Below are 19,620 nucleotides of genomic sequence, written 5' to 3' on the forward strand. Positions count from 1 at the left end.
TATCAGGTTCAAATCACACAGCCCACTGGTCTTGTTTTTTCCCGTGGGTCACTGGGTGCGAGTCCTGGATGCCGCAGCTAACAGGTCAAGAGTCAACATTGACAGCTCAGGTACGTAGCTGCTTGCTAACTCTGGCTCACTAGGATGGCACTAGGTCAGGGCCATAGTCCCCGCAAACATTGTTTGCACACAGGGCGTAATGTCGTCAACGACGTTGGCGGGGAAAATGAAAGAAGTCGAAAAACGAAGACAGGACACGTAACGTCTCTTCGATGAATCCCTAACTCCTCACGCAGATCAGACCGCGTGAAAATCGAAGGTGGGTGCCATCTCACTGGTTGACGACGACTGGCACATTAAATCTGTAATTTCGCCCATCGTGACTTCTTTGAGAGCCTCCAAGACTATGTTATCTCATCATCACCTTTACCGGCTGACATGAAACGACAAGCGAATATAAACCTCAGTTAAGTGTCGCAATTCAGCGAGTACGCCCTCATGTTGAGTGTCTAGTATATTCTCTTCACAAAAAGATTTCTACGGGTACTTACGAGCCTCGAGGACGGCGTTATCATCCAGCTGATATGAAACGGGCAATGACAATGGGGAGCGAATACGCCCCCATGTTAATTGCAGTTAGTGTGCCACGAAGACTGCAACAACAAGCCTCGAGGACGGTGCTATCTAATCAAACGCCTTCCCGCTGATAGGAATATCGTGGACGTCATTGGTGATTCAGGGAAAGCATCCTCAAATCAATCGATGGTAGGTTAGTCTCTTCGCTGGGCGATGAAACACCCCTACAAGTACAAGAAATGGCTCTAAGTGGTTGAACGAGGTGAAGATATGACAGCGCGATGATGCACCGTAACTCGCTAGCTGAGGGAGATCACAATCGGGATTGCGGAACCGAACTAAGTTAGCGATAGGATATATCCACCAGCCGGGCTGCCTGCTCCAAAGTTCCGACCGCATGACGATTGCAGAAAGTTAGGAAGGCCGCATGGTGACGGTAAATGATGATGTGTAGAAGACCGCACGGCGCCCGCAAGGTCCGTACTAGGTCATCCATCTAACATCCCTCAGCGATTGTTGGATGGTCGAAATAAACGAGGAACCAGGGCACACTATGGGGGCAGTACGACATTTGATTTGCAGAGGACTAGGCCCCTGGGCCTATGTTATAGCGTCACGATGCTCGGTGTGTAATGCTAGAAAGGAACCAATTATGAATGGAGGTAAGAGGTAAATTACGAATCGCGAAATGGATGTCACTGATAACAGTCAAGTATCAGGTCGATTATCTTGCGGGAGCGAAGGATCCGTGAAACTGTGGTTGCACTTGGTACACACGAAGAACAGAATCATACGGGTCTCTTTTCGTTTCGACTGATCCTGGTAGAAAACGGCGCTAGAGTGGAGCAGAAGGTGTCGTTAGTAAATGGTAAGCTAAATTGTGTCGAAATCGCGCACTCGTCTTGGCCACAATGCGGACATGTAATATTTGAGTGTGCCTGATATATCAGAAATCAGATGGGATAATATAAATAATTCTGAGGTGCGAAACGAACCAATGTGGGATCTGATCCGAGGTCTGTAGTGATTCCTACTTGTTCCCTAGTTGGATTTCAAGATCAGAAAAATATTTCAGCGAGAAGCAACTAAAAGGCTTACTTGGTGACAGTTAGTAAATCATTCCTATAAACACACTTGTTCTCGCCGATCTCCTCTTCCCTACATATTCTGCAGGCGTAAACCATAATGCGACGCCCCGTGTCAGCCTTGGGGTAAAGCAAATTATTGCACTCTGAGCAGAAGTGGAGTGATGCCTGCATGTAGCAAGGACGACCAGAGCATAAGAACGGTTATAGAAAAACAGCAGAGATACATGGGAGACGATTAGAAGCGTTTAGCAGGGAATTGCAGCAAGAGAGGTAAAAGACAGACCATCACAGGTGTGCTGAAGTATTGACCTGAGTAAGATCGAGGCAAGATGAATTTCAATCTCCGACAGCGCGTCGTGTCTACTTGTTTCCAAAGTTCAAACTCAAGAAATTCCAAGTGCAATACTTGGCTAACGGTTAATGATTTGTTAGGTGCTCGACAAGTTCTTCATAGCTTTGATTATTGAAACGTGGTGTTAGCAACACGTACATTCAAATGGATCTATGCGGGTCTATGGATATTACGGACATGCTTCGCACTTTTCGGAACTGGGTACATTCATCCAGATGAGCATATGCAAAACGGAGAGGTGACCTCAGGTAGGTCTCAGCCTCGTGTATCTCTTGCTACTCTAACTGCGGAATTTCAATTATGGAAGGCGATCTCCTGGCATACCATACCGTCCGTACTTGGGAATGGTCCACTGCTTGTCCTGTCCGCTCCATAGTCCCAGCATTTGCGACAACTGGAATCCCCGTATGGTTTGCTGAGTTCTTAAGCAGTGAGGATTTTTATGCTAGAACTAAATTGATGTCTTATACGGTCTGTTTAGAGAAATACTTGACATGGGGAGTGCAGCCAGTGTTGCTTTTTCGATTAGAACGGTTCGCCTTCTTGGTCATATCTGGGCTGATCGGTAAATCATTGGAATGCATGTCTGCAGCTCATCAAACTCAACAAGCATTAGATTACAGCTTGACGAGTTTGGTACCTCGGCCGAGGAATCGACTCCTAGGTCTTCTGCTTCTGGCATCGTCTCATGTTATGAACACGTTTCAGGTTCGACCCTTCTCGAATTCTATCGAGGCAGTTCTTGTTGGTTTGAGTCTTGCGCTCTTGCGTAAGATAAACTCAGTTAAAGCGCTGGATAAGGTCAGTCTTGGCTGCTCATTCCTTCTTGAAATTCTTGATCCTAATTCATCGGCAGCGATATTATCTCCACTTACTAGCCATAACCTTCGTGACTGGTATATTCACTCGCCCAACCTTCTTGATATTCGGAGCGCCCATCGCATATCAGGTCGCACTTGGAACGTTTACACGTGCTGGAACTGCAGCCAGGTGGCTGCGGCTTGTTGTGCCCCCGTTATCCACTTCAGCAGCTGCATGTACCGCATTCCTGGTGGCGGATACCCTCTATTTTCGAGGCGCCCTTGACGATCTCGTGGTGACACCTTTCAATTTCCTCAAGTATAATTTTTCGTCCCATAATCTGGCAGGGCATGGACTCCATCCACGTTGGCTGCATGTTTTTGTGAACCTTCCTATGTTGTTCGGCCCCTGGGTCCTTTGGCTAGGGGTGCGCGCAATCGTAGACTGTGCCATTTCGTTCAACGAAAAAAATGACAAATCATTTGAAGTCAATGTTCTTTGTCCGAGTAAGGGCTTGCATTGACAGCGCTCGCAACGACTCAAGTTTTATCCACTCACAGCAATCATACAAATGATTATTTTGTCATTGACTGTCCTGTCTGTGCAACCTCATCAAGAACCTCGCTTCTTGGTGCCTCTTTTGCTGCCTATCATTGTTTTGATAGCAAACACCGGACGATTGGCCCATGTTGGCAAGGCGTTCTGGGTATGTTGACACATTGAAGTTGGCCAATAAGGCTGCTAATGACTTTGTAGGTATCTTGCTCCATCTTCAACCTCGTGCTCGCGGTTCTATTTGGAGTTTTGCATCAAGGAGGCGTAGTGCCCTCCCTATTCCACCTCCACTCCGTGGTTGCTAATGCTTCCCTTGGTACACGGACAAACATAGTCTACTGGAAGACGTACATGCCCCCGCCCCACTTCCTTGGCGTTAGAGAACAAGGTGGCTTCAGTTCTTTCTATGCAAGCGGACTTAGCTAACGTAGTCTTACTCAGATATCTCATCTGGCATGATTTCTTTCGTTGATCTCGCTGGGGCGTCCCAACATGATTTTACTGTGTCCCTCAGTGCTGGTGGCTACGACAGAACATTCATTGTGACCCCCGTGGCCATGCAACACACACTACCCCCTGCAATTACGGACTGTATGGAGCTAGACAAGTCCATTTTTCCGCACCTCGATCTTGACCACATTTCGGAGAGCGTGGATACAGGCTTGCTTGATGGCCTTCGTTTAGGAGTGTATATTTTGTCGCCTGCCTGTGATTTTGTTTGAACTACTGATGCTTTAGCGAATTCATGGAGCGGTGATACTGAGATGGCTGATCATTGTTTCCACCAGCGCGATCCAAGCGTAATCGTTTTTGGCCAGTCGTGAACCGGCGAGCGTAACATCGTGCCGTCGTGTGATAGAATAATTCAATCATGTCACGACCTGAGACTAGAATATTTGAATGCTGACTCGGCTTCTACTGACAGGTGTATCTGCAAAGGCTCGACGAGTGACGAAATACGTGACAAATATGGAGCTTCGATTTTTTTTTCTCGTGAGTTCCAGTGGCCAGTTCCCTACATATCACTTATCCACGGACAGTGGCCTCTGGCACTACTGAGAACAACGGCTGAACGATACCCATATCGATTTTGTCAGGTGGTGTGGCCGGCTGAAAGCCTACCGCTCGCAAATTGCAAAGGCAGTGGCTGCAAGCGGCGTCATGAGACTGATAATTTCCAGCAATTCTTGGTTTCCCGACCATCAATTTCTGCAACACAGGAAGAAAAACTCCGTCGAATAGGTCGAAAAACTTGTACCGATCAAAAGGAAGTTACTACGATAGTCCTCAGATGAGGTGAAATTGCTGAAATGGAGCGTATGATCTGGGGGAAGTGCTTTGGAGGTAGAGATGACGTATATTGGGAGAAGGTAAGATATAAGCCAACCGCTTGACGCACCAACTACCGTTTTCTAGCGCCTCCTCTCAGCAAAAAGATCTTGATCAAGCGAGGACCAACCTGAACGGAACGCAACATTCGTATGTATGTAGTGGAGTGTTCTATTTCAAGAGAGAGAGAATTTCTAGATTTCTATACCGCAACAAACAAAGGAAACTGTTAAGACGCGTGTTCTACCTCAATTCATCTTCGGGGGAAGAGCGTGCAATGTGGAAGGTAAGATATCGACTGCCAGACCGGGCAAGCCAAAACTGGAGTAGAGATGGAAGGAATAGCTTAAATGCTTCGGCGAATCTCAAGGGAAGCGCAACCTTAATGCGCGACCAGATGCCTGTCGTTGAGAAATTGGCAACATATCGCCATCAGCAGCACACCCGAGTGAGGGGTAGGGTCGGGCTGAAAAATTTGGCTAAGATGATGGTTGATCTAACTGAGCGAATACTCAGTGGGGCAATCTGGCAGATCCGAGTCGTTGACGATGAGCAAAAATACTTCCTGCAGAAGTTCTAAGGCAGCCGATGAATGGGGGGAGGGTGATGCAATTGCTGTGTGAATGAGTGAAGGGAAATGCGCTGATCCTGTTTACGGGCTTCATGTTCTTCTCACCGAATGACTTTCACTGAGTGAATTCGGGGAATAGGAGAGTTTCAAATAACACGTGACTAATGCTAAGTTTGTAGGTCCGCGCGCCCCCAAGCCGCGACTCTCCGAACCAGTGCCAGCGAGAAATTGACTCGGAGAAGTTCGTTCATATCCGCGTTAAAACTGATCATCTTCAAACTCGTGGTATAAATATGATTGATATATGTATGTGACATATTTTTGGTGAGACTTCGAGTTAGCTTTCATCTTCTTCAAACCTGGACCAATATGTGCTTTTTTTTTTCCAGCGAAACTTTGACATTGACTTTTGTATCCTTCTTCGAGTCAAAGCATCCATGTTCATAATCAAACGCCAGGACTGTCAGAGGCCCTAAACACCGGGTTAGTGGCTATTTCACACCAGAACCGTGACACAGGTAGTATTCAATTTGTGATCGGACTTCCTAGTATGTGCTACTTTTTGCTTCTGAGAACTTGCGTGCCGCGACGCCTTCCAATGATGCATTGGTCAACCTTGTTCTATATCAGCATGCCTCACTGAGGCTGCATGCTGCACATTCAGTGACATCGTCCAAGCACGCGGATAAAGCATGCCTCGCCATAGCATCGTGCGCAGTGTACCGCAGCTCGAGGGTATAAGCAAGTCGCTCGACTACTGCTAATTCAATTCAACCATCCCGACGTCAGCATGAGCTGGAGGAGTCTTGACAGTACTCCGGAACTTTCTCATCCAGTATTGACAGTCCCGTATCGTCTTCCGTCGTCGGAAGGCTTTGCCTCGCGTCCGATGAGCGCTCTCTCAGGCTCTCAGCTATCGTTTAGCTCGCCCGCTTCCCGGTCTTCACGCTCGCCATCGGCGAACACAAGACTTCCTGGACTCCTCGCCCAGTCATCTGTGGTCGCAAGCCCGGTGGAGTCTGTAAAAAGCATTACCTCATTCTTTACAAAGATGCGGTCTGTTTCCTCTCAACCGAGACACTCCGAGTTTTATTTGCAGGATGAGCTATCTGTTTTCCTTGTAGGTGGTTCGAGTCTATACCTTTTTGAAAATCTACGATAAAGAACTTTGTGGTTTAATAGGTAGACGGGGTGTTATTCCGTGTACACCGCTTTTTTTTGCAGCGCGAGTCGGATGTGTTCCGCACTATGTTTGTGTGCCCTCCGACGCAAGACGGGCCTGAAGGACAAAGTGATGACAGGCCCATCGTCTTGCCTGAAGTCACAGTTGCCGAATTTGAGTGCTTGCTCAAGTTCCTATACGATGGGTATGCTTCCCATACATCTCACCGTACATCGTATCAACTAACTACCTCTCAGGGGCACCTCGCCATCTCCTTTCTCAACAGCAGAAGACTGGGTCAGACTGCTGTCGATTGCGACCCGCTATGGAATGGAGCGTATCCGTGCGAGAGCGTTGCATGAACTAGAGTGCCTCCCACCGCTTGATCCCATCCAGAAGATCATCCTGGCGCGGAAGCACGACGTGCAGGAGTGGCTGTTGCCCTCTTACGTAGCGTTGTGTCTAAGGCGGCAGCCTTTGAATGTGCTCGAGGCTGTCGAACTCGGGTTGGAGACCATGGTTCTGATAGCGATGGGAAGAGAGTCCGTGAGGGACCCTAATACTCTGAGAGAATTCGAGGACACAAGGCAACGACTGAGCTATGAAGAATTTATGACGGACGTCGTTTCTGACATATTCGGCAGATGAAGAGGTTTCAGGCGCTTGGATACGTAACGTGGAGCGACGTGGAGTGCAGTGTGCCAAGGTTGACATAATACGATTTAATGATGACAATACAATTGAGTACAATTACAGGAGCAAGTGTGTTCTGTATGTTGTTTTGCGGTGATTCCGACGTAAATCGTCAAGAACGAAGTAAAATGGCAAACAGATACATTCACATCCGCTTTATGCCGACCTTATGCTGGCGGTCTGGTACAGTGATGTTGAGTCTCCTGTCTCGTGTCAAGGAAACGACGTACCTCCACATTGCCAGTGATAATGAGCGGAGGCGACCTGCTGGGCGGAGATGTAGACGCAGCAGAAGAAGTGCGCGCAATCATAGACAAATCGATGTCTATAGACAAGGTAACAATTAGTCGTTGGATGTGCTATACTTCAAACAGTGACTGACCTTGTGCCTTGAGTGCGTTCTTCCTGATCTGCCTAGCACTCTCCCTTTCTTCCTCCGTGAAGGAGTTGGCCCGCTTTTCAAGTTTGGGTTTCTTGTGAACGGCTGGAGCACCGTGGTGTGATGAGTGTGTGGCTTGATGATGGAGTCAATACGTACAGTTGTTGAGTTGCTGGTCTGTGGTGTCTCCCTCGAACTCCTCTTCTTCGTCTGCGAGTGCGGCGGCCTCAAGGTAGCGTTCATCATTGATGCTACCCCAGTTGTGCTGGCCACTGCCGTTTTTGCGGACGGACTTGTCAAGGCCAGACTTGGACTCAGAGCGATCCCGTAATAAAGCACGAGGGAAGCCAGCGCGCTCTGTGCGAGTCATGATGGGCCTGTGTGATAGTGAGGTCTGGTGGTGAGGATGAAAGTTGTGTTCGTGTGTTGGGAAGGAAAATAAAATTGGATGTAAGAAAATGGAAGGCGTAGTAGTACGCTTTTATAACCTGCTGCAGTGCTTTGCCTGCCACGCCACTTTGTGACTATGACTTACAAAGGTAAAGATTCGAGATAATTCTAGGACTCGTGATCAGAACAACGACCTTTTTGTTAGTTTTTGTTCCAACCAGGGCATGTCAAGTGATTTTGTGGATTTACTTGTTCCTTACTTGTTTCACCTTTGCTGCGGTCGTTCGTACTAACCCCGTTGCTTTTGACAGACTTCATGGTCGTCTGACGGACGATCTGACGCTCATTGACAGGTTGGCTATCCCCAGTTCCAAAGAAAGAATGTGGGGAAGCGTGGGAACATCATTGACGCACGTGGCAACTAATGGCACCACACGCTAGCGCGGAAACAAAGCTTAGTTTAATCACACCTTTGTACTTACAATAACTCTTTGGCAACAGGATAGTTCTTTGGGAAGTCGTCTAGACTACCTGCAGATAATGGAAACCGCAGTCCGATCTCTTCTGCGGTCATCTGAGGATCTCAAGGCAGCACTCGAAGTCGAGGTCGCACAAGAACTCGGTGACCTTCCAAGCTCTTCCGCAGCTGAACGATCCAGGCGCGTTCTGGCCGTGGTGTCGCACAGAGGGGATTACGTGGGAGACGAAGAAGGCAGGTGTGTAACCTGCTTTCTGTGTCAATGGTCCTCGCCCAGGATCTGTTGCTTTCGTGCCAGAAGCGGAATACGCCAGGGTCTTTTTCCTGGCGTACATATACTCCTGTTAAGCTCCACTCGTTTGACGTTTAACTGACTCTGAGAAGTGTTCTAATTCTCAAGCGCACGCCGGGTCGCTCCGTCGAGGACCTGAGTATTGAAGTTGCGTACCCAATCTCTGGAAGTTTTTCGTTCTCTGTTGCGCAGGCAAGGCGAACAACTTTAGACCTTCGCGCATCTGTGGGAGAGACTGGTGCTACTCTGGATCAGTCGAGATCAGGTGCGTAAATGCGGACGAAATAAGTTGCATTCTCATCGCATCGACAGAACTCACATTGACTATCAAGTATGAGCTGGCTACCGAAACACGAAGTCATACTTTGATCGCACGAGATACGCGGAAATTGCAGTGTTTCACTGCAGAATGCAGACGTTTGAAGGACATATTCAGTCAGCCGTTCTTCTTTTACGTCCCCCACATCGACTTACCATTGCATATACTAATTGTAGCTAGAAATGAATTTGCTGCTGACTTCTCTTGGCTGTCACTTTACACACAACAGAGCTCTTTGAAATGTACGCCGCTTCCCATCACGTAAGTTTAGATACACAAGCTGACTTAATACCAGCCCTTTCATCCCCTATAGATTTGCGCACGATTAATACACCGTTGCATACGCGACTTTCGCCGGCTAGTGCAGGGCTTCCAGGAGACGACGCGGCCGATATCGACATTGTCCGCGAACATTGGATCTATAACAAAGCTATCGAAGAGGCTTCCACTGGGTCGTCGGCACGCCTGCTGTATGCTTGCTAATATTACTCTTGAAATACTTTAATGGGCAACTTTACTCATGAACAGCATCCGCACAGGGACATTCAATATCAATGGAAAGACGCCGTCTCAGGACCTCTCTCCCTGGCTCAGACCGACGAAGCGCAATTCAGAGATATCTGGATGGATCTCACCTTTGAAATCAATTTCGCCGCTCAACATGCTTTCAGACCCGATTGATGAACGTCAGTGGCGTTTGGTCGCCATGTCAATTTGTCATTGATGACACTCCTCACACCTTGATTTAGAGGTGGCCAGCAGCCTAGGAGCTTCTTCTGTCAGATTGGCTCATGAAAGCTTGAACAACGAAGCATTGGCCTCTGATCCAGATCTCTTTGTACTAGGTTTCCAAGAACTAGACCTTTCAACCGAAGCCCTCTTATATGGCACCAGTACCGTCAAGGAAGATACATGGGTGGAAGCCATATTTGCTGGGTTGGGTGAGAGAGGCATTCTCTATGAGAAGGTATCGCGTTTCACTCATTTATCTATTGCGATACGATGTGTAATGTTTGTCAGCTCGCCTCCAAACAACTGGTCGGCATGTTGATCGTCGCAATTGCAAAGAAGTCGTGTCTGTCATGTTTTGGCGACATCAGATTTAGCGCCGCTGGTGCAGGAATCATGGGTATTATGGTACAGTCCTGAACATGCTTTTCGGGGTATCTATCAACATCTATCCTGCAGGGCAATAAAGGTGCAACAGCGATACGGATGTCATACACACCTTTCGCTCAAGAATTCTCGCCGAGTCCCATAGTGCTCACTTTCGTCAACGCACATCTCGCAGCATTTGACGAAATGGTCGAGAGGCGAAACTTCGACTTCCACGAGCTTTCCAAGCGCCTAGTCTTTGATCAGACTGACGGACTTGATTCTGATGCGAATACAGCACTGGAGACTCCGAGAAAGGTTGCTGGGTTATTTGAAAGTGACGTATTATTCTGGATGGTGCGCTGCAACTTGCTTCTCGATTACTTTACTCACCCTTTTGGAATTTTAGGGAGGTTGGTTGATTATCACTCGACGAGACGAATGACCAATTCTGTCGTCAAAGATTTGAATTACAGGATCGATCTTGCTGACGGGGACGTCAGAGAATTGTTATCACCTTCTCCAGGCACGGGCAACATTCCACTTTTGCTAAAGTATGATCAGGTCAGTCGATGACTGGCATAAGTGACTATTGTGCTGACTGTTTGAATACTTAGTTGAAGATGGCTATCGCAAGCGGGAAAGCATTTAATGGGTTTTCGGAGCATGCAATTACACATATGCCGTGCGTAGTTTCCTCTCGAATAATGATCTACACTGAATCGGTGGGTGTGGCAGTTCGTACAGATATGCGTCAAATACGCCGCAAGATTCCCTGGGATATGACCGAAAGTGAGTGGTGTTTGCAACTTAATTTACTATTAGAACCATTGTCTCATCCTGCTAGGCGCAAACCCGCATGGACGGACCGCATTTTACATATGTCAGCTCCCAATGTTCCAGTCACCCAACGTTCATATCGCAGCCACCCTCAAATAACGATGAGTGATCATCGTCCAGTGTCAGCTGATTTTGAGTTAAATGTGTGTTTTGTTTGTTTCACAATGCCACGTTGATCCACTCAAAGTTTGTCAGGTATCAACTATTGACAAGGAGAGACGTGAGATCGCCGCCTCTAAGCTGTACCGGGAGTTATGGGGCGTGGAACAATCCTCAAAGACACCGAAAATTAAGCTACAGCCAATGGCATTGGACTTCGGAAAAGTCTAGTAGGTCCTTGCGCCTCCTGTTTGGTATTGACTGAAGTTTGGGTCAAAGCTACAGGCGTCTAGTCCGGCAAACGCTATCCATTCAGAATGATGGACAGGCAAGTTGAATCAGTAAATTGCACAGCCATTGCTAATTAGGATTTCCAGATCCCCTGTGTTTACCGATTTGTTGCTGCAGATGCTGAACAGCCAATTTGTAAGCGATACGTTAGCTTTTATATTCCCAACCGATGTCTTGAATTGAAGGTCCACAATGGCTTAAGATTAATCCTGTGGCGGTGCGAAGCACCTCGTGCCATCACGCTGGGGCTAACCTGCAAACTTCTTTCTTTGCAGGGCCTACTTCGTCCGGGTGAATCATTGACCACCACTGTCACAGTGTTTGTCGACAACTCGTCTGGGTCACGGCTGAATCTCGCACCGCCCCGGTTGGATTTTACCCTCATACTGCACACTGCTCTCGGAAAAGATCATTTCATCTCGGTCGCTGGTGAATATCGTACGTCCGTTCTTATTCACCTTGAGATAATTGACTGGAGATGACGGATACAGAATATACTTGCTTCGCAAACAAGCTTTCCAGACTTACACGACTTCCCGGTCCCGCGCGAACTGTGATGTCTCCAAACGATCGGGTATCTGAACGGCAGTCAGTGAACGCCCCGAGGGAGATCATGCAGTTGATCAATTGGTTGATGACCCATGTCACTGATCTGGTTCGTGCCATGAATATTCTGACGGCATGTCCTAACGCCGCTTAGAATTTATTCAACGGTCCTCCTGAAGAGAGCATATGCATGAACATTAGAGAGGTGTTTACAAGTTATCTTCGGCATCTATGCATGCGTTAATAATTGTTCGTAGTGTCTTGACACAGGAGATCAATTTCCATCCCTCAAGTCTGGAGAGGAACACGGTCCACTTGCGACTGCTATTACTTCTACACTAGTGCAGTTGTTAGACTCGTTGGTAGATCCTGTGGTCCCCCCATACCTTCATGCGCGGTGTCTGCAAATGACAAGCAGAGACGAAGCATTCGAGGTGGGTCAACAAAAATCGAGTATCCTGGGTGGTATTGATGCATGTCCTAGCTACTGGACGAATTTCCTCCTGAATCAGTTAATGTAAGATCCCACTCATGGTGCACACGCCTTTTGTTAACTCTTCCTAGGTATGGATCTCGCTTACTGCATTCCTCCATTATATGTCCCTGCAAAAACTGCCATCACAATCATCAACGGATCAAGCGGACATGGCAGAAAGGTTGGGTGCGTCCATTATTCATTATGCAGAGTTTATTGGGGTATCTACTGAATGAGGACTGTAGCGGCTGTATTTGCGCCATTATTACTGCGTGACGACGCAACGGGGCTTCACATACCCGTGTCTCCCATTGGAAAGCGGAAATTCTTGCTTCATTTTATTGGTTGATCTACGGGTGAACGACGATTTGTGTCATGTGCTGTTGTTGTCAGTTTAACTACTGCGGACTCTTCCAATGATGATCGATTATGGACGATCGGCTGAACGATATGTAGGACGTTATCTTTGTTACATGTGTTTCTTCCAATATCGAATCGTTATTTCACACGTAGCTTCCCCATCACATCCCGAACCTATACATTGGTAGCCCACTTGTCTCACTTGGCCCTGCGACAAGCGCGTCTTGAGGAACTACAGAACCAAACAGTGCGTACGCTAGTGTTGTTGGCACAAGAATGTTCGAATACGAGGGAAACGGTGGACTGTGAAACAGGTTTCTCGTCATGTCGGATGTAATATTCACGCTTAAAAATTACGAGTGGGAGAATACAATGTAAGCTTGGAGAGCGGCATTTCCTAGAAGAATCAGGGCAATCACCCCTCCCGCTCGCAGCAGAGCAATCTGGCGATACAATAGCTACTGCCTTGGTAATGGTTAAATGTTCTGAGCCTCAACTTGAAGAGCGTCTTGCTTTTAGAGGATATGCAAGAAGATTGTATTCACTATGCGTACAGGCTCAATAAACGAAAATGAATGAAGGGTAATTAAACATATCAATGAAATAAACATAAATCGCAGAAATGCGTCCGTAAATAAACTAAATGTACAGTCCATGATCGTACCAATGAAGGAGAAAACAAATCAAAAGAAATGTGTAGTATGGGTAATTGATGGATAGTGAAGGAAATCCGAAGGGACCAAGGTTGGTCAACTAGGCGGACTATATGCGGGATTTTGAGACAGTGGCGGTGGCCTTCGACTTCCAGGTCGCAGTAGACAGTGAAGGAGGCCGCTTTGTCGTTTGGCGAGTCGTCGAGATTCGGTCGTAGGGGACCTTTGACTCATCGAAGACTTGCGATAGGTTGGGTGTGTAGAATGTGGGGCCTTCGACCTCATGGATAATGACTCCATGTCGTAGGGGACGGTGAGGGAGGCCATTAGCAGGCGTCATCGGATTGGTCGTAGGGGACCTCTGATACCGAAGACGTGTTGGATGCGACGATGTCTGACACGTTTGGTCGTAGGGGACTCTAACAACGAAACATCAGTAATGAAGGCGAGAATATATGGGTGGGCTACTCACCATTCGTGGACGTCGCGTGGAGTTTAGCGGCTAGTAGGATGTCGATAATGTGTTAGTAGTTGAAGTTTTGACGATTGCGAGGGACTATCGTGGAGAATAAGAGGTTCCACATGTCGAAGTATGGCGTTGATAGCATCGTCGTGTATGGTGATTCGTAGTTGAAATTCCGAGGATCAAGAACGGCTATCGTCGTGTGAGATGCATAGCGGAGTAAGTGTCGAGGACTGAGAGTATAATGGGGGTTTTCGTCGAGAGTAAGCGCTTCCATCTTTTGAAGTAAATCGTAGATAGTGTCGTCGTGTAGGGTAGTGAGAGCGTCTGGGCTTTGCAATAGAGCGTCGAAAGCGTGATTGTTGTCGAGAGTAAGAGCTTCTGTGTTGTCGATAGCGTGATTGTCGTCGAGAGGAAGAGCTTCTGATTTTTGCAGTAGAGCGTCAAAAGCGTGGTGGTCGTCGAGAGCAAGAACTTCTGTGTTGTCGATAGTGTGGTCGTTGTCGAGAGTAAGAGCTTCTGATGTTGGCAGTACAGCGTCGATAGCGTGGTTGTCGTCGAGGGCAAGAGCTTTTGTGTTATTGGGTAGAGCGTCGATAGTGTGGTCGTGTAGAGCGTGATGCGGGCGAAGTGTCGATAATTGAGAAGGGACCTCATCAAGGGAAAGAGCTGCTATTTTTCTGATTAGATTGTCGATAGAGTGGTCGTGTACTAGAGTGCGTTGGGGCTGACAAATCGATGACTGAGGGGAACCGTCGAGAGGAAGAATTACAGGTATGGTTGGCCGAAGCTTCGGAGGCTGAGATGAATCAGGTAGGATGTCGATAGTGTGGTCTTGTAGAGTGTGATGTCGTCCAATAGTTGAAAGTTGGGAGGGTACATTATCGAGAGAAATTTGAGAAGGTACATTGTCGAGAGAAGGAGATACATTGTCGAGGAGAGGAGACACGTCGTCGAGAGAAGAAATGGATAAATGATAGGACACATCGTCCGGGGAAAGAGTTGATAAATGAGACGGTACATCGTCGAGAGAAGAAATGGATAAATTGGAGGATACATTGTCGAGAGAATTGACTGATAAGTTCGTGGGTACATTGTCGAGGGAAAGAGTAGATAAATGAGAAGATACATCGTCGAGAGAGGTGGATGATAAATGAGGAGATACATTGTCGAGAGAAATCGCTGATAAATGGGCGGGTATATCGTCGAGAGAAATAGCTGAAAATCTTCTGATTAGATTGTCGATAGATTGTGGGTCGTATCCGACGTGCAAGGTGTGGTCCGGTTCATCGTCTGCGAGGCAGCGTGCTGTAGCCTGGCAGTCGTCCTATAGACCTAAGCATTAGTAGACGGAAGTCAGAAAAATCACGCTGCTTCCTACCTCGTAGAAAGTGCTTTCGTCAGCAAGCGACTCGACGTCTGAGACAGCTAACTCCTCATCATGGGCTATGAGCGTCGTGTCAGAATCAGCCGTCGATAAGCCTTTGGTGGGAGCCTCAAAGGTGGGTTCGGTTGATTCAATCACTGCACGCGAAGAGGATGGCCGAGCTGGTGTTCCGAAAGCCTTGGTTGTTGAGATAGCGTCCGAAATGTTGCCTCCAGCAAAAGGTGCGTTGAACCCAGCGGTATAGTCCTTGGGAGCGGGGACGCGTTGAAAATCATCGCTGAGGAATTGTCGAGCAGCTTTGGCAGAGGCTTGAAGAAGGACGCCTGTCGAGAAGCAGACGGTGAATGTAACAAGGCTGACGGAGACCTCCTCTGATTCGGACACGACCTGAAAAGTGTGGTCGATGACGATTTCTTTGAAAAACGAGGCTGTAAGATAGCCTTGCATAACAACGCGCGCGGCGCGGGTCATGGTAGAAGTAGAGATCATAATGGCGAGTAAATGGAGGGGTCGTGAAGATATGCTGATGACGGTAATGGCGGGACTGACTGAGGGCTATTGCAGCGACAAACACGCAGTACTTATACTCCCAGTTTGAACCTTATTTGTACGCCGACGCACTGTCAACAAAGTCGATCGCGACGCGTTAGTCACGTGTTCAGAAATCAACCCTATATAAGTTCGGGGCACTGCGATGAACATCCTAGTAAGTATCCCCCCGCCAACATGATAGGATTAGACTACATACCAAAGACAAGTTGGGCATGATTTAGATTCGGCTTGGTACTTCGTCAAGAGGAAGCTGGATCGATATATGATGACTGACAATGGTCGTGATCAACCCCGCCGTTCCACATACCATAGGTATAAATCCTATATGTATTCACAATTAGTAAAACCATGCAAGTAGGGGATCAAGTATGCGTCTATGGATAATACTCATGACTGAGATGGGGTGCTGCTACTGTGAACACTTCCAAACCAGTCCTGCCAAATGTTCTCAGCTCTCATTTTCACTCCTTCCCAGTTGTCTAAGGCAGGCCGAACATCGAGATAGAAAGAGACATTATTTGACGATGACGGTCCTCCGCCCCGTCCAGTATAGAAGTCGATCACATATCTAATTCGGGTTCCGCATCGTTCGACCACCCAGTCGTGACGATCGAAGGGAGCAGAGTACCTACAAAACGAAAATCAGCGTGCTTTGCGTGAACTGTGGCTGAATCACATACCCGAGCAAGGTCATGAGTCGAGCTTTTGGGGTCAGGTCATTAGGTCTGCCCTTGAAGTTTACAAGCTTTACTCCTCCGCACTTTTCACCACCTTTCCCGGATTCCCATTTCATTAGCTCCGACCAAGCGCGTTCATTTACAGCGTTATGAATAGGAATGATAGTCTTCATATCTGGAGCATGGGGATTATGATTTTTGCGCACCATGGCAGCAAAAAACTGGGCCTCTGACGGGTATACCCAATTACCATTGTCTGTTCGGGGTATCGAAGAGACCTCCCGTTCAGTCGAGAGCGAAGATGCGTTGACTGGGTGTGAAGAGCTGCTCCCTGGCAAGATAGAGGACCATGTTGTACGAGATTTGTGGTCGACAGGACAGGGCTGGTATGAAGAATGACTGCCGTGGTCGACTGGACACTTGTCTGCCATGGCGGAAGTAAAAATAGCCTTGATGAGTCATCAAGCTTTGGTCGAATGAAATTGACGCGTAAACAGCTTGACTTATGCTAGTTACATGCATGGCCTTGCGAAGGAATGAGCGCTTGAGCATGTAACTTTCACTGGCGAATAACAGTACTTGGCCGTGTCAAGGCTAATTTCGGAGCCTACTAGGAACCTGGGATCAGCTAGAGAGCCGCGGGCCCAGGACGTACCTGTAGTCGTATTCATCCCTTATACGAGTTGCTTGCATTACCAAAAAACAATCGATTCGAGGCAATATATCATATGTGCATACTGGCTTATTCCCTGTGCGTAACCCACAAACCACTCTCACTAAAGCATAATATCTGTTAACTGGGTCTTAGGAATCGCATCGTCATATGCCCTTCTCTGAAGCCTAACGTGGGTAGCTTGCTCAAACGCATAGGCATAGCCGATGAGCTTGAATTCGCTATACGCAGTGCCCATAAAAGCGATTCCAAAAGGAACACCCGGGGCTTGAGTATGAAGTGGAGATGGCACCGCAGGCAGTACTTCGACGTCATCTGGCTGAAAGCCGAGGGGCACTAAACGCCGGATGGTATAAGTGGCGCTAGCATCGCTACACGAAGTACTCACCTGAAATCAACGGATATCCTGCAATTGCCGCGGGTTGGGACGCCATGGCATCGGTCGGTAAAATTATGGCATCGAGATTGAACTGGGTTAGGGCGGCGTCAATTCCTCTCGTGCGCCCCAAGTCGAAATCCTCCGCTAGTGCTGCGAAGTAGGCGTCATCAACCTGTGTAGCTTCCGATTCGATGAATCTGTATTTCTCCTGTTAAAATGAATCAAACATGCGAGCTGACATACTGGGATTGATCTGTATAAAATGGCGCTGGAAGCTCCTGATCCGCATGAGTCTTGTTGAATTCTATCAGATCAGCAAGTGCCTTCACGCCTGTGGGGACTTCGACCAATTCAGAGATGTACTTGTTGACACCAATTTTGAAATCCACACTCGACACCAGTTCCTCCGCTTTCGACGTTAATAGTTCTTCTGTGGCTGGGAAATTTGCAGGGTCAACGATTTCCGCACCCAGGGCCCGTAAAATGTCAAGAGATGAATTGAATGTATCTTCAAGTGTCTTGACATCGCGGATGAAGGACCTAGGCACTCCAAGACGAGCGCCTTTGAGGGCATTTTTGTCAAGCGCTTTCATGTAGTCTGGGATTATTGCGGGCTGATGCAAAGTAGCGTCATCTCGAGGATCGGGTCCAGCAATGAAGTTTAACAACAAGGCAGCATCAGTGACAGAGCGACACATCGGGCCAGCAGTATCTTGATGGGAAGAGATGGGTACCACTGACGTTCGTCATCAGAGAGACAATTATTGTTCATCGCTAGAAACTTTACCGCCTGAACGAGATACCAGCCCAATAGTTGGTTTGATGCCCACGATATTGTTCCTGCTGCTCGGGGAAACAATAGAGCCATTGGTTTCTGAGCCAAGAGACCCGGCTGCTAGACCAACAGCCATCGCAACGCCACTTCCGGAGCTCGAACCAAGTGGATTGGTATTCGGGTAGTAGGGACAAAGGGTTTGCCCTCCACGCCCCGAGAATCCACAGGGAACCTTTCCCCTCATACCAGCCCACTCGGAGAGGTTCGCTTTGCCTATGAATATAGCTCCGGCTTCACGTAATTTCGCTGCAGCAAACGAGTCTCGAGGAACAACAGAACCCAGCAGGGCGTAGGAACCTAGGATAGAGTAAGAATTACGATGTGCAAGACGGCCAGCAGTAGCTCAGCATGTCTATACCTGCAGTCGTATCCATCCCTAACTCGAGCTCAATTTACTGGTCTTATATTCATTGAACGCCGCGAATCTCACCTTCCTCATGCAGCGTAGCAATGTTATCTTTCAACAGCAAAGGTATCCCGTGCAACGGCCCACGGCTGCCTTTTAATTTACGTTCCTCGTCAAGGGCAGCAGCTTGCGATAAGACTTTTGGATTGGTCTCGATGATTGCATGTAATGCAGGGCCTTTCAAATTAACTTCTTCAATTCTGCTCAGGTAGGCCTGCAATCGCTCGATTAAGGGCTGTATGAGATACGTGCTGAAGTAGAAACTTACCTTCACAAGCTGAACACTATTGAAGTGTCCTTCGACCAGGCCATGTTGGAGTTCCGCGATTGAAGCCTCGTAAAGATCAGGCAAAGAGTCGGAGCGACTGAAAGCCTTGCGAGTCATGTTGTAAATCCGGGCCGCGACAAGTAGAGGCAAGGTAAGAATCAGGTCCATGTTTTCTGTTGCGGGGAGACGGTCAAGGTCTCAAAGATAAGAGTTCTGTATCACCAGTGGAACCTAAATCCTGTCGTACATGCGAATTCTAAGATCACCAGTGACCACGCCGATAAACATATTTTTAGATATTAATATCTGCTAGCCTGTGCCATAGAATCGATATCAGTTCACCTGTACTTTGTTTTCGAAGTCAACCCTGGGTAATGTTGGGGTAATGCATTGATCATTTAGTAGCACACGTGGTGGGCAACTTGTGACTGGCGATGGCCGATACAAGGTGGGTGGCAGAAACGAACGGGAGTACATTTGAGTTACTGCCCCGACTCCATCAGTTCTGGTCAGCATTGAAACATTCGGAGACAGCACACCTCGTTGCATGCTTGTTGAAGGACAAACTTTGACTCGAAGGACCTAGTACTCAATTGGGACACGATCAGCATTGCCCAAATCTGGTAAGGCTTGGCA

At 47.8% G+C, this 19,620-nt stretch overlaps 8 protein-coding genes across 8 annotated transcripts; 3 read left to right on the forward strand and 5 right to left on the reverse strand.

The window, feature by feature from the left end:
- Positions 1-1,129: 1,129 nt before the first annotated feature.
- DEU56DRAFT_402721 (uncharacterized protein) lies at positions 1,130-1,997 on the reverse strand. The gene is made up of 4 exons (XM_041346048.1): positions 1,675-1,997; positions 1,572-1,617; positions 1,474-1,514; positions 1,130-1,411 (listed from the first exon to the last, which is right to left on the reverse strand). The coding sequence occupies exons 1-4, from the start codon at positions 1,833-1,835 to the stop codon at positions 1,285-1,287; spliced, it is 375 nt and encodes a 124-aa protein (XP_041207513.1). The 5' UTR covers positions 1,836-1,997; the 3' UTR covers positions 1,130-1,284.
- A 23-nt stretch (positions 1,998-2,020) lies between these two features.
- On the forward strand, positions 2,021-4,127 carry DEU56DRAFT_808529 (glycosyltransferase family 22 protein). The gene is made up of 9 exons (XM_041353436.1): positions 2,021-2,091; positions 2,145-2,264; positions 2,324-2,446; positions 2,498-2,581; positions 2,633-2,817; positions 2,873-3,323; positions 3,378-3,523; positions 3,574-3,760; positions 3,814-4,127. Exons 1-9 carry the CDS (start codon positions 2,085-2,087, stop codon positions 4,092-4,094), a joined length of 1,584 nt encoding a protein of 527 aa, XP_041207514.1. The 5' UTR covers positions 2,021-2,084; the 3' UTR covers positions 4,095-4,127.
- A 2,196-nt stretch (positions 4,128-6,323) lies between these two features.
- Positions 6,324-7,089, forward strand: DEU56DRAFT_888374 (uncharacterized protein; the record flags this gene model as incomplete). The annotated part of the gene is made up of 3 exons (XM_041356241.1): positions 6,324-6,392; positions 6,455-6,639; positions 6,692-7,089. The coding sequence occupies 3 exons, from the start codon at positions 6,324-6,326 to the stop codon at positions 7,080-7,082; spliced, it is 645 nt and encodes a 214-aa protein (XP_041207515.1). The 3' UTR covers positions 7,083-7,089.
- On the reverse strand, positions 7,090-8,027 carry DEU56DRAFT_808535 (uncharacterized protein). The gene is made up of 4 exons (XM_041353437.1): positions 7,666-8,027; positions 7,510-7,611; positions 7,358-7,452; positions 7,090-7,307 (listed from the first exon to the last, which is right to left on the reverse strand). Exons 1-4 carry the CDS (start codon positions 7,874-7,876, stop codon positions 7,284-7,286), a joined length of 432 nt encoding a protein of 143 aa, XP_041207516.1. The 5' UTR covers positions 7,877-8,027; the 3' UTR covers positions 7,090-7,283.
- A 345-nt stretch (positions 8,028-8,372) lies between these two features.
- Positions 8,373-12,899, forward strand: DEU56DRAFT_901925 (DNase I-like protein). The gene is made up of 23 exons (XM_041356574.1): positions 8,373-8,612; positions 8,759-8,931; positions 8,979-9,101; positions 9,162-9,227; positions 9,281-9,455; positions 9,514-9,671; positions 9,735-9,952; positions 10,006-10,122; positions 10,174-10,644; positions 10,698-10,765; positions 10,819-10,872; positions 10,928-11,063; positions 11,116-11,249; positions 11,299-11,347; positions 11,397-11,445; positions 11,496-11,527; positions 11,586-11,748; positions 11,802-11,965; positions 12,011-12,061; positions 12,114-12,290; positions 12,341-12,373; positions 12,421-12,517; positions 12,577-12,899. Exons 1-23 carry the CDS (start codon positions 8,437-8,439, stop codon positions 12,678-12,680), a joined length of 2,988 nt encoding a protein of 995 aa, XP_041207517.1. The 5' UTR covers positions 8,373-8,436; the 3' UTR covers positions 12,681-12,899.
- A 304-nt stretch (positions 12,900-13,203) lies between these two features.
- DEU56DRAFT_901926 (uncharacterized protein) lies at positions 13,204-15,737 on the reverse strand. Its single transcript, XM_041356575.1, has 4 exons — positions 15,189-15,737; positions 13,889-15,134; positions 13,817-13,846; positions 13,204-13,761 (listed from the first exon to the last, which is right to left on the reverse strand). The coding sequence occupies exons 1-4, from the start codon at positions 15,681-15,683 to the stop codon at positions 13,454-13,456; spliced, it is 2,079 nt and encodes a 692-aa protein (XP_041207518.1). The 5' UTR covers positions 15,684-15,737; the 3' UTR covers positions 13,204-13,453.
- A 95-nt stretch (positions 15,738-15,832) lies between these two features.
- DEU56DRAFT_403137 (cytochrome c/c1 heme-lyase) lies at positions 15,833-16,907 on the reverse strand. The gene is made up of 4 exons (XM_041346050.1): positions 16,427-16,907; positions 16,134-16,374; positions 15,943-16,067; positions 15,833-15,883 (listed from the first exon to the last, which is right to left on the reverse strand). The coding sequence occupies exons 1-2, from the start codon at positions 16,852-16,854 to the stop codon at positions 16,134-16,136; spliced, it is 669 nt and encodes a 222-aa protein (XP_041207519.1). The 5' UTR covers positions 16,855-16,907; the 3' UTR covers positions 15,833-15,883; positions 15,943-16,067.
- Positions 16,908-17,127: 220 nt separating this feature from the next.
- Positions 17,128-19,545, reverse strand: DEU56DRAFT_808631 (amidase signature domain-containing protein). Its single transcript, XM_041353438.1, has 9 exons — positions 19,524-19,545; positions 19,232-19,469; positions 18,985-19,157; positions 18,741-18,930; positions 18,669-18,686; positions 18,263-18,607; positions 17,719-18,211; positions 17,485-17,672; positions 17,128-17,432 (listed from the first exon to the last, which is right to left on the reverse strand). The coding sequence occupies exons 3-9, from the start codon at positions 19,150-19,152 to the stop codon at positions 17,200-17,202; spliced, it is 1,635 nt and encodes a 544-aa protein (XP_041207520.1). The 5' UTR covers positions 19,153-19,157; positions 19,232-19,469; positions 19,524-19,545; the 3' UTR covers positions 17,128-17,199.
- Between the last annotated feature and the right edge of the window lie 75 nt (positions 19,546-19,620).

This window comes from Suillus clintonianus (genome assembly GCF_016758775.1).
Source record: "Suillus clintonianus strain FC179 chromosome Unknown DEU56scaffold_44, whole genome shotgun sequence".
Lineage (NCBI taxonomy): Eukaryota > Fungi > Basidiomycota > Agaricomycetes > Boletales > Suillaceae > Suillus > Suillus clintonianus.